The sequence below is a fragment of the Melospiza melodia genome, chromosome 23, assembly GCF_035770615.1.
Source record: "Melospiza melodia melodia isolate bMelMel2 chromosome 23, bMelMel2.pri, whole genome shotgun sequence".
Taxonomy (NCBI): Eukaryota; Metazoa; Chordata; class Aves; order Passeriformes; family Passerellidae; genus Melospiza; species Melospiza melodia.
In genome coordinates this window covers 12828517-12839371 of record NC_086216.1, presented here as the reverse complement: position 1 = coordinate 12839371, position 10855 = coordinate 12828517, and the positions used below count along the sequence as shown (strand labels likewise).

At 53.0% G+C, this 10855-nt stretch overlaps 2 protein-coding genes across 9 annotated transcripts; one reads left to right on the top strand and one right to left on the bottom strand.

Annotated features, from left to right (window-relative positions):
- Positions 1-240: 240 nt before the first annotated feature.
- LOC134428407 (cytoskeleton-associated protein 2-like) lies at positions 241-10766 on the bottom strand. 8 transcript variants are annotated; one of them, XR_010030388.1, is made up of 9 exons: positions 9928-10176; positions 8594-8660; positions 6638-6816; positions 6095-6278; positions 5199-5354; positions 4812-4875; positions 4064-4211; positions 2356-3974; positions 241-1572 (listed from the first exon to the last, which is right to left on the bottom strand). XR_010030388.1 is itself a non-coding variant. In XM_063175120.1 (9 exons), exons 4-9 carry the CDS (start codon positions 6748-6750, stop codon positions 3731-3733), a joined length of 909 nt encoding a protein of 302 aa, XP_063031190.1. In that variant the 5' UTR covers positions 6751-6816; positions 8594-8660; positions 9928-9993; positions 10705-10766; the 3' UTR covers positions 241-3730. The 8 variants fall into 8 exon arrangements, 7 of the variants coding, with proteins under 7 accessions (XP_063031190.1, XP_063031191.1, XP_063031192.1 ...); XM_063175120.1 differs by adding an exon at positions 10705-10766 and having other exon boundaries at positions 241-3974; positions 9928-9993; XM_063175121.1 differs by adding an exon at positions 10705-10742 and having other exon boundaries at positions 241-3974; positions 9928-10018.
- LOC134428441 (interleukin-1 beta-like) lies at positions 1646-2892 on the top strand (the record flags this gene model as incomplete). Its single annotated transcript, XM_063175162.1, has 4 exons — positions 1646-1991; positions 2095-2265; positions 2375-2520; positions 2680-2892. Coding segments are annotated over 4 exons (876 nt in total), but the record flags the coding sequence as incomplete, so codon positions are not given.
- Positions 10767-10855: the final 89 nt, after the last annotated feature.

Here is a 10855-nt window from a genome sequence, read left to right as displayed (position 1 = left end):
GTGCAGTCTCGGGCACGGGAGTGTGCAGGGCTGGATGGCACTTTCAGGAAGTGAAACGGGTGCCAGGAAAACACCCCAACAGCCCGAGTCCACGCAAGCCTGGCCACGCACATCCCCGGCCCTCCCAGCATGGCGCAATCTCCAGCACACCGGATGGATGTGAGGATGAGGAAGGCCCCTAAAGGCCATGTCTCTGAAGGCCATGTCCCCAGGTCACAAGAAACTGAGCGGACAGCAGTGTTATGAGTAGAAAAGTTGTCCATTTATTAAAGGTTACAGAGTTCACAAGCCAATTGCTGCCACATTGGAGTTCTAACTATTTGTTGTTAATAATTTCATGTTGTAATCCTCTGTTGTTAATAGTTTTCCTTTAATTACCTGTTCCTGATGGTTAGTAATCCCCCTTTGGCACCCGGGACTACCAAGAGGAGGGGACATCGGGGTTGGCATGCAAATGAGGAAACCCCTCACCAAATCTAGCAGGAAAAACCCAAGACACAGTGGAATTAAGAGTTCAAAGTGATGCCTAGACGTGAGGAACTGAATCCGGTGTCCGCTAAGACCCTTTTTACCCCTCACCCTAACCTAAAAGATGTTGGCTAGAAAGAGGACCTCGAATGTCAAACCCAAAAATTGGGACTCCTCTGGTGTTCTGAAGCCTCAGCTCTGCCTGCAGACCAGCAGACACAGCTGCACTCTTCTTCCTCCTCCGTGCCACTCCTGGGAGCAGCAGTGGTCTGAGCGCAATCTGTCAGTTCTCCCCACCCGAGCTGATTTTTAATAAAGGCATTAAAAAGGAGAAAGAACTCCTTCCCTATTTATTTCAGCAGGGTCCTGCACCCACTGGTGTTGGGGCAGTGCGGACAAGAGGGGTGACAGAGGAGGCACAGCTGGCCATGGCACCAGGGGTCTGGGCAGTACGGGAGGAAGCTGTGGGGAAATGGTGGAGAGGCAGCGCTTGCATCACCGGCCACGTCCGGGACACCCACAGTCCCCGGCCCTGACGGTGACAGTGTTGTCACAGCTGGGCTGGGGCTGGCGCTGGGACTGGGGTCGGAGCTGGCTCTGACTCCAACTCCCTGCTGTGTCAACCAAATGGCAGATCGGCACATGGTCACAGGCCCCACACATCAACGCCAAACACCCCTCCGCTCTCTGCCCCACACACCAGCCCTGGAGCATCCTTCTGCTGTGCCCCACAACCCAGCTCTGGATCATCCCCAGCTCTGACCCATATCTGGTCCTGGAGTATCCCCTGCTCTGCTCCATGCTCTGCCTCCCCACTGCACTGCTTGGGGGCAACCAGCCCCCCTCAGCCCTCCAGTCTCAACAGAGTAATTGGGCAAAACCAGGCATTGCGAAACCTGGAAATCCCACTCTGACGGTGCTTCCTTCTACAGGCTCTTGAAAAGCAGCCGCGCTGACGCTGGGCTCAGAGAGCAGCCAAGCAGCACTGCAGGCAGGACAGGCAGGAGCAGGCAAGCGCCTCAGAAGTTTGCAGGTGCTGTGAAGTCTCAGCCCAGGACTCTTCAGTCAGTGGCAGCAATGGCATTCGTCCCTGACTTGGACACGCTGGAGAGCAGCAGGTAAGAATAGACATGCCAGAGAGGACTTTGGGGATGTGAGGCTGCATTCCTGACCCTGACTTCACCACGTCCCTTTGCCTTTCAGCCTGAATGAGGAGACGTTGTATGGCCCCAGCTGTCTGTGCCCGCAGAAGGTAAGGCTGAGGTGGTGGGAGTGGTGGGGTCCGTGTTGTATGGAAGCCAGGCTCTCACCCTACATCCCCTTTCTTCCGCAGAAGACCCGGCTGGACTTGGAGGGGACATCGCCTGGGGTGGGCATCCAAGTGACAGTGACAAAAGGACCCCTTTCCAGGACGTTTCGCCAGGCTGCCGTCCTGGTGGTGGCTGTGACCAAGCTCTTGAAGCAGCCGGCACGCAAGGACTTTGCAGACAGTGACCTTGGCAGCTTCTTGGATGATATTTTCGGTATGAGGGTGATGTCAGGGCTGGCACCCCAGCCAGAGGGTATTGTTGGGGGACATTCTTGGACCTGAGAGCAGCATCCTCCTGACTGTCTCTCTCCCCACAGAGCCTGTCTCCTTCCAGTGCATCAAGGGCAGTTATACCAGGGCACCCGTTTTCCGCTACACTCGCTCCCAGTCCTTCGACATCTTGGACATTGACCACAAGTGCTTCGTACTGGAGTCACCCACCCAGCTGGTGGCCCTGCACCTACAGGGACCCTCTGCTGGACAGAAAGGTGAGAGCACATGGTCCCATCCCCATGTCCCTGTCCCCAAACCCTGGACCACCCAGAAGCCACTCCACAAGCCCAGGAGCACCCCTTTACCTGTCCCTTCTCTCTGCAGTGAAGCTCAACATTGCTCTGTACCGTCCCCGGTCATCGCAGGGCGCTCCAGGCTCTGGGAGGGTGCCGGTGGCCTTGGGTATCAAGGGCTACCAGCTCTACATGTCATGTGTGATGAGTGGCACCAAGCCCGTGCTGCAGCTGGAGGTGAGCAAGGGGTCCCAGCAGTCTGTCCTCTGTGGGGCTGGGGGCTCCATTCCACCTTTGTCTTGGTTCAGGGCAAATTTTGGAGAGAACTTTTAATTTTTAACTCATAAAGTCAACCAATGGAAAACCTTGACCACCATTTCACCCCTCTGGCTATAGGAAGCTGACATCAGGAGGGATATTGAGAGCGTGGAGCTGACCCGCTTCATCTTCTACCGCCTGGACAGCCCAGCTGAGGGGACCACACGCTTCGAGTCGGCCGCCTTCCCTGGCTGGTTCATCTGCACATCCCTGCAGCCCCGCCAGCCCGTGGGCATCACCAACACCCCAGACCAGGTGAACATCGCTACCTATGAGCTGAGCGGGCGCTGAAGACCCTGCACCAACCCAACCCAACCGGCAGTCACCGGTTTTCAGGCTGTATGTACTAAGTACAACCCCTGGGACACAACCTCTCTCCTCATCTATTTCATGTGAAATAGCAGCTCTGGGCCCCATGGGCTCGAGCCACCCCAGTTTATATATATGTATTTATTTATTGTGTCTTCCCATTGCTTTGGTACTTACTTGTTGTACACCTTATTTATTTTTGCTTTTAACTTGTATGTGGATGGAGGTGGAAATAAAAAGTTTTCTAGGACAGCATGGCTCAGCTCATTACTCATGGGGGATGGAGTTACAGATGGGAAAATCCTTCTGCTTTGGCTGCTTTTTGGGTGAAAATCCAGGGCATGGGGGGCCACCCCACAGCCCAGGAACCACCGTGACCCATGCAGGACCCTCCACTACTCTGTCTCCATGCCCGCACCACAGCTGGGAGGTGACTGAGGTGGGCATCTCATAGTGGATCCCTGGCAGCTGCCTGAAACTGTCACCTCTGCCCCAGCTATGGCCAGCAAATGGCATGGTGGGCAGCAGGACAACGAGCAGCATGGCATTACAAGGTGTGGCATGATATCACATAGTACCATGTGGAGCGCTATATAATACAATGTCACATCACACCATGTCTTATCAGGTGGTCAAACATTGGTGGTTGACCACATTGGTGGTTTGGTGGTAGTGATCACAGCATCCCAGAAATCTCATTTCTGGCCAAATGACCACAGATAGATACTTATTCTGTGCCAAAACCTCCCCCCTACATCTGAGGGGCAGCAAGAGCAGTCAGGGGAATGTGTACAAGGCAGCCTGCTCCTGCTGGGAACCGTCAGGGGCGCTTGGGTGGATATGAGCTCAAGCCCTCCAGCTCTGTCACTTCAGGCAAAGCCTTGTTCCTCCGGAAGAAGAAGCATGTCTCCTCCTCGGCAGCCAGGATTTCACTGAGAGCTGACACCACAGGGTCATGGTCCTTTAGCATCTCTGGGTAGCGACTCCGAGCCCTCTCAGTCCGCAGGGAGCGCCGCACAGGGGTTAGAAATTTAAATTCTCTGTGTTCTGGCAATTCCCTTCCTCTGTGGGGAGAAGAGCCTCAGGTAAACCCTGCAGAGGACCACGGGCATGCAAGGGTGTGTGCTGCCTGGAGCAGGAGGCTCAGCCTTACCTGGTTGCTGATGTAACCAGTAATTTGACTGAGGGAGGGAGGGAGGTCATGTGCCTCCCCACCAGGCCTGGAGTTGATGCTAAAGGACGCCTCTCAGCGGGACAAGGTGTGATAGGCTCCCGAGGAGGGGCTTCTTCTCCCTTTGCTCCTGGCAGAAAAGGAAAAGTGTTGCTATATTTCTAGAGTCCCATACCTTCCTTTGGTGTTTTCTTATGGCTGTAGATCTTCACAGCACAGACTCCTTCTTCTGCATGTTGCTCCTTCTTAGTCAGGGCTCCTTCCAGGCTCTCCCTGACTGGCCAACCCACCCCCTTTTATCCCAGCTACCCTCACTAGCCACAGCTGCAGCCCAATGAAGGACATTGCAGTTGCAGCCCATCAAGATCAACTGGGACCTACCAGGGCAAGGCCTATAGACAGATATTGAAGTACAATACAGATATTTTACTGGGACTCAAAGGCCACCTCTACTACAGAAAAAGGCAGCACAGTTGCAGCACTGGCTAGGGGTTACACCTCGGCACTCTGGACAGGGGCAAGGTGCCTGCCTGCAGAGGCTTGCAGGGCCAGGACCCTCCCTAGCCCAGGCAGAAGAACAGTGTCCCATTTTTCAGATCAGGATTCCAGAGTTTCACCACACTCCTTAAGAGGGACACGAGGTGCTGGGACAGACTGTAAACCGTGTGGCCTCCAGGCTGGCAACACCTGGGAGCGCCCATGCTCATCAACCCCACAATGCTCAGGTTACCTTCCAGTTTCTGGCCTGCATCCTTCAAAAGATTGAGAGCAGTTTCTCGGAGATCTTCAACTGGCTGCAGGAAAAGCAGAACATGGGTCAGGGCAGCTCTGGCATGGGAATGGAGACCAGAGTTAGAGATGAATGGGAGGAAAGGCTTTTGCTGCTCAGCCTGTGCTGAGGATAGGAAGAGGCTGCAGTATTCCCCTTTGCCCAGTGGGATCCATCAGCACCCAGCTGGCCAGGTGCCCACCCTGCATGGGCACATCCTGCAGCACAGAATGGGACTGGCAGCTCTAAAAGACTTTTTCACCAGTGACTAATGCTGCTAAACTCATTCCAAAACCCGGCCCCTGGATCTCGTGGAACCCTTCCAGACCAGACACAGGGAACACTCACCTCAGCCCCAGCGCTGACTGCTTCTCTGTACAGCTGCAACACATCAAAGGGGCCACTCTGGGCCAGCAGCTTTGCTTGGCAGATCCAGAATTTGGCAAATTTCTCTGCCTGGGGCACAAGGGACAGCACTGTTGAGATCTCCTCTGCATGGACACCCTGCAAGGAGAAGGGTAAGGGTCTGAAGGAAGGTGTCCATGGCATGGATGAGTGTGTGCACCAGGAGGAAGCAGACCGTGCCTGACCACAGCTCACAGCACTCTCCAGGAGGAGGCTCTCAAAAGTCTGGCTTTGCAAATCTCCTATCTCTCCCTTGGATAATTTGGTCTAGTATTCCAGAGGGGTGTCAAAGCAGAGAATGCAGTGCTGGCATAATTGGGGCCAGTAAACCCTGGAGCAGGGCTAGTGGTCAGTGTTGGTCTGGTCTCTGCCTTCTCCCAGTCAGCTCACTATTGTATCCATATTGCTGTTATTATATTTCTAGAGTCCTGTACCTTATGAGCAGTTCTTCCTAGCAGTGTTGTTCCTGCTTCTTCCCCAGGGCTCCTCCAAGGCTCTCCCTGACCAGAAAGCCCAGCCCCTTTTATCCCAGTTATCTTCATTTGCTACAGCTGCAGCCCAATTAAGTGTATCACAGCTGGAGCTCATTTAGAACAACTAGGATTGGGGCACAGCCACTTACACAATGCCTATATTTTACAAGGACTCCTACTACAGCTCACTGCCTGCCTTTGGCCTACCCATAACTTTACGAGCACTTGTATTTTCCTATGTTTCCCCTCTTGCCACTGAACACTTGTTACCAACCCCTCTTAGCTACTGGAGGGAAATGGCCCTGGTCCCCAGGCACGCTTCAGGAGAGGAGAAGCTCATTCAAGCAGCTCCTTCCCTATTCTCACCTCCTCAATGAGCTGCAGGCACTCAGTTAATATGCTGTTTGCCTGGGCTCGGAAGTGCTGCTCTTGTTTCTCTGTTGGCTTGCCCTTTCTGCAGGATGGTATCACCGCCTGCTTCTGAAGCAACCTCATTGGCGGCCGCTTGTATGTCCTGCCTTTGGCTGCCAACCACTCCTCCAGCTGTTTCCTGTCCAAGGACAGAGAAATCACAGTTACCACAGCAGACAGTGTCCTCGGAGTCTTCCTTTAGCCAACTTCAGCTGCTTAAAAAGAATCAGTATATCTATCTCAGAAACACACCTGAGCTCTGGGACTGGGAGAGGAAATCACACTCAAGCCAAAGCCTTGAGGCTGGAGCAGGAGAGCGGCCACACACTTTCCTTGCACTTACTGAAGTGGTGGGAGAGAAACCCAGGGTGCCACCCAACATTATCCCCAACCCCTTCTTTTTCAGGCCATCAACCCCCCCACAAGCTTTTGCTCATAAAAGACTTTGGACTCCATTTCCAGCAGGATGGTGCTGGCTCACTCAGAGCTGCCCCTTACCTGCGCTCATCTGTAGTTCCCGGAGTCCTTGGAACAGGCCGAGCATGCATGTCACTTGCCTTTGGCAGCTCTGGTTTAAGCTGCAAAGGCTGGTTATTTGTATTTTGTGACATGCTTCTTTATTTTTTCAAGGCTTTCCTGTATTTATTCAGAGCTGGGTCTTCTTTAGTCTGATGGTTCTATAAAAGAGACACACAAAACTCAGGATGAAAACCTTCCAAATATTCCTCCTTCCCCCAACCAAGTTCCCAAGGCATCACAGTAAGACAAAACCTTGGACTCTCAATTCAGTTGCCTGAGCCCCTCAGATCACCAACTCTCAGTCCATCACCACCCTTCAGATAATCAATTCTCAGTTCATCAAGAGGAGAGGAGTCCTTCTTGTGCCGTAGGCTTCCCCTGGAAACCCAGTTGAAAGTTTGTGTGTTACCATGTCACTCGTGGCACTGCCCAGAGAACATCTGCCATCCTGACATCTTCTGTCCATGTCCATGCTCTCACCACTGCACACGGACCAGAGCTGCTTCCAGGGTTTTCCTTTTAAGGGTGCTTTGTCCAGTTCCAAAAAGAGCACAGTCCCCTTTAGGACACCTGTCCCCCCCAAATTTCACCCTCTGGGGCCGAGGGGTCTCAACACTGAACTCTCTTGGCTCTGAGCCATTGCCTCCCCCTGGATGCAGTCTCTGTGTCACAGGAAACATGATTCTGTCCATGGCTATACAAGAAAAGTCCAGCCAAAGGCCACTGCATCATCTCCTGCCACCTAGAATTCTTCTCAACTTCTCTTGGACATCTTTCACTTGCACAAACTTGCATCACACTTGCCCATTTCCTGCTATTCATCCCTATCTCTCTTCTCATTTAGGAGGAGGATCAGCATTTGTAAGGTTTCAGTCATCCAAGAAAAGGGTTAAAAATCTCAAGCTCTGCCTGTCCAGAACTCCCACCCGGCCCTGCCGAGCGCACCCTCCCCTTCTCCTTCTCAGCCACCTGCTATCAAATTCCAGGGTGGCACAGGCACAGGCACCGGCCCCCCCTGTCTCTCTCCCCTGGGTGGGGATGGCTGCCCGATGACTCTCCAACGACCCTCCAGCCTTCCATCCTGCAAGGGCCTCTTCACCTCCCCTCTCTGTCCGAGGCCCTACCTCACCCGGCCGCACGGCTTCCCCTCCTGCGCCCGGCCCGCAGCTGGGCAGGGCAGCTCCGAACCTTTCCCTGACCGGAACCAAAGAGAGCTTTCCTGGGAGTCCTCTGCTTCTGACCTCCGTGTTCTCACAGGCCTTTCCATGTCCTCAGTGGCCACTGGGAGAGTTATGCCTCTCTCTGTTCAGAGGATTTGTGATTACCACATGGCAAAGCAGCTGTCAACAGAACAATAACACAACAGCCACCGGGACACAGGCAAAGGAGCAGTCTCCCAAACCGAAACTCCTAACTAAGCTAAACTCCTTTGAAAAACACCTAGTTTGATTAATTGTCAGCTACTTAGCAATCTGTGATATGTCCCCCATTTGGAGTCAGGATCTCATGACCCTGACTTGGGGATGTGGCTTTCAAAGTTTTCTGAATTGCAGCCAGGATGAAAAATTGTTATGACTAAAGTACGTTCTCTTGTGACCCTATTAAGCAGTGATCCTGAGTGAGACCTTTTGAGCTCTCTTCGACTGCTGGGGGCTGTGACCAGCATCTCCTGCTGAGTGAGGCTTCTCAGAGCCAGCAAACTCTCACATTTGCTGTACTTGGAGGAACATTTGTGTTCTGGTTTCAGATTGATTGGTTTCAGATTTTAGCTTGCTTTTTCTCTATGTGCTTTAACCATCCAGTAAGTAAAGTGAAGCTTGACAATGAATTTTGTTGTGCTTTCACTTTAATATTAAACCTGCTTTGGCCTTTGCCAGTCATTCTTTAAGCAACCACTCACTTAAAGCATGAAAGATTCAAAAGCTTCCTACTTACATGCTTGAGTTTAGAGACCAGTTCTGAGGGTGGGTTTCGATGATCAATCCTGTTCTTTCAAGTGGGTCTGTAAAAGTCCAACAAGTTACCAGGTTATTTAACAAATTATCAGGCTATTTATCAGCCATAAAAAAAGCAGAGGAATTAAGTATCTAACCCACTGCTGGTTGTCTGAGACACAGGAGCTTAGGAGCAGCTTTTAGAAATCAAAAACCTGTCAAGGAGTACTACCACATACTATTAATTTTCTTTTGTGTGGCATCAGAAAAGCAAGCCACTAACATCCAAGGTTGTCACAAAACTTCTATGGACAACAAAATTAACCAAAATGATTCCTTGTTGAAGATTGCCATGCAAGATATTTTCAATTACCATCTGTATGGCAGATTATCTTTGTCAAGTGGGCAGTTTGCTTTATCTCTCTCTTTGAGTGACCACAATCACACCTCCCTGGGAGGGGACATCTGCTGCTAACAGACTATTGAATGCCACTGCATGACTGTAAGAACTATAACATCCCATTGGGAGATGTGAGCCCACAGGGAGGAGCCAAGCATTGCTATCCACATATAATTCAGAAGTTTTTGAATCACCAGCACGGCTTTCTCCCTGGGATTCCCCAGAGGAACAGCTGCTGTCTCTTCTTCCCCTGGATCTTCAGAGGAAGAATACATCCTTTTCTGCAGATCCCCTTGCTCCAACAGAACCACCCCTGACCCTGCAGGAGGGCTGAGCCACAATTCCAATGGGACTGCTACCAACATCCTGATCCACAGGGTGTCAGGTTGGGTTCTGACTCTGCCAGTGTTGTTCTAGTGTACTGCACTGTTTATTTTATCCTTTTTTTTTTTTTTTCGTATTAAAGAACTGTTATTTTCTGCTCCCACATTTTTGCCTGAGAGCCCCTTAACTTAAACTTTATAGCAATTCAGAGGGATGGGGAGGGTTTACATTCTCTATTTCAGGGGAGGCTCCTGCCTTCCTTAGCAGGCACCTGTCTTTCCAAACCAAGACATTCCTGCAGGCAGTGGTCTGGCAGGTAGTGGGTTTGGAGGCTCCCAGACTGCCAGAGCCAGGAGCTGAGATGAGAAAGTTTCAGAGTTTCATAAAATATGCAGAAGAGACACCATCAGCCACTGGGAAACGCCAGCACTCAAACCATTCCTTTGCTCCTGCTGCCAGTAACGACAGACTGGTGCCAGGGTAGAGCCCAGACAGGAGCTGGTTCTTTGTACACAGGCCAGAGAAGGTAGACACTGGTCAGTGGGGAGAGCCAGCTATACCTCAGACCTTTACATATCATCTCATCCAAGCCCAACATCCTCCTAACTTACTTGGCACTTGTGCATTTCAGCCTTTCCTTGGCTACTTGGCAGTTCTGCAGCTGGCTCCTCAGTTTGCTGCAAAGAGATGGCAGGAAATGCACTGCACACAGGACAGTCTCAGTATTTAAGAACTCATGACATTGGATTTCTGTTACTCTCAAACACTACATTGCACACCTCCCTGCCTGGGGAGCCTGGCAATGCTGTTCCCAGAAACTCCCTTGCACATGATATTGCCCAGAGGCTCGTTGCCACTTAAACTTCCTGACCTTCACAGTGTGATGCCACTCAACCCCTCAGCTGGGCAGGGCTCAGTTTGCAGAAGGAAAGGCTTCCACTGAGCCCAAGAGCAGCACGACCCTCCAGCACACTCCCACTCCTCCCAGACCGCGTCCCTGGGCCCGTTTCGTGGGCACCTGCCGCGGATTCACACATCGTTACTCACACCGCCCGCCCTCAGCAGCTTCCCACCGGCCATCTGTGCCCCTTCTGCGCTCCCACAGAACTCGGGCCTCCCCACAAGGTACCCGCCCCACGGGGTCCGCAGCTCCGCCGCACCGCAGGTCCGGCTAGCTCCGTTCTCCGCCCCCACGGCCCCTGGGCCACCCGCACCCCCAGCACCGGGACCCCTCAGACCCCGCTCCGAGGCTCCCGCTCAGAGAGTCCCTCACCCGCCGCTCCCGCCCCTCAGACCCCGCTCCGAGGCTCCCGCTCCGAGAGTCCCTCACCCGCCGCTCCCGCCCCTCAGACCCCGCTCCGAGAGTCCCTCACCCGCCGCTCCCTCACCCGCCGCTCCCGCCCGCTCCATCCCGGGCGCCGCCGCCGAACCGCCACCGGCACTCCCGACAACCTTCGCGCTGCCGTTATTAGCCACCGCCTTCTTCAAAGCGACCAATGAGGAGAGCTAAGCGCCGGCCGTGGCTCTGTGATTGGCTGG

Coding starts and splice junctions, on each gene's coding strand:
- LOC134428407 (XM_063175120.1), bottom strand. CDS start 6,750: ATGTCACAAAATACAAATAACCAGCCTTTGCAGCTTAAACCAGAGCTG. Junction 6,279..6,637: donor GGAACTACAGATGAGCGCAG/GTAAGGGGCAGC, acceptor GTCCTTGGACAG/GAAACAGCTGGAGGAGTGGT. Junction 3,975..4,063: donor CTGGTTACATCAGCAACCAG/GTAAGGCTGAGC, acceptor TTCTCCCCACAG/AGGAAGGGAATTGCCAGAAC.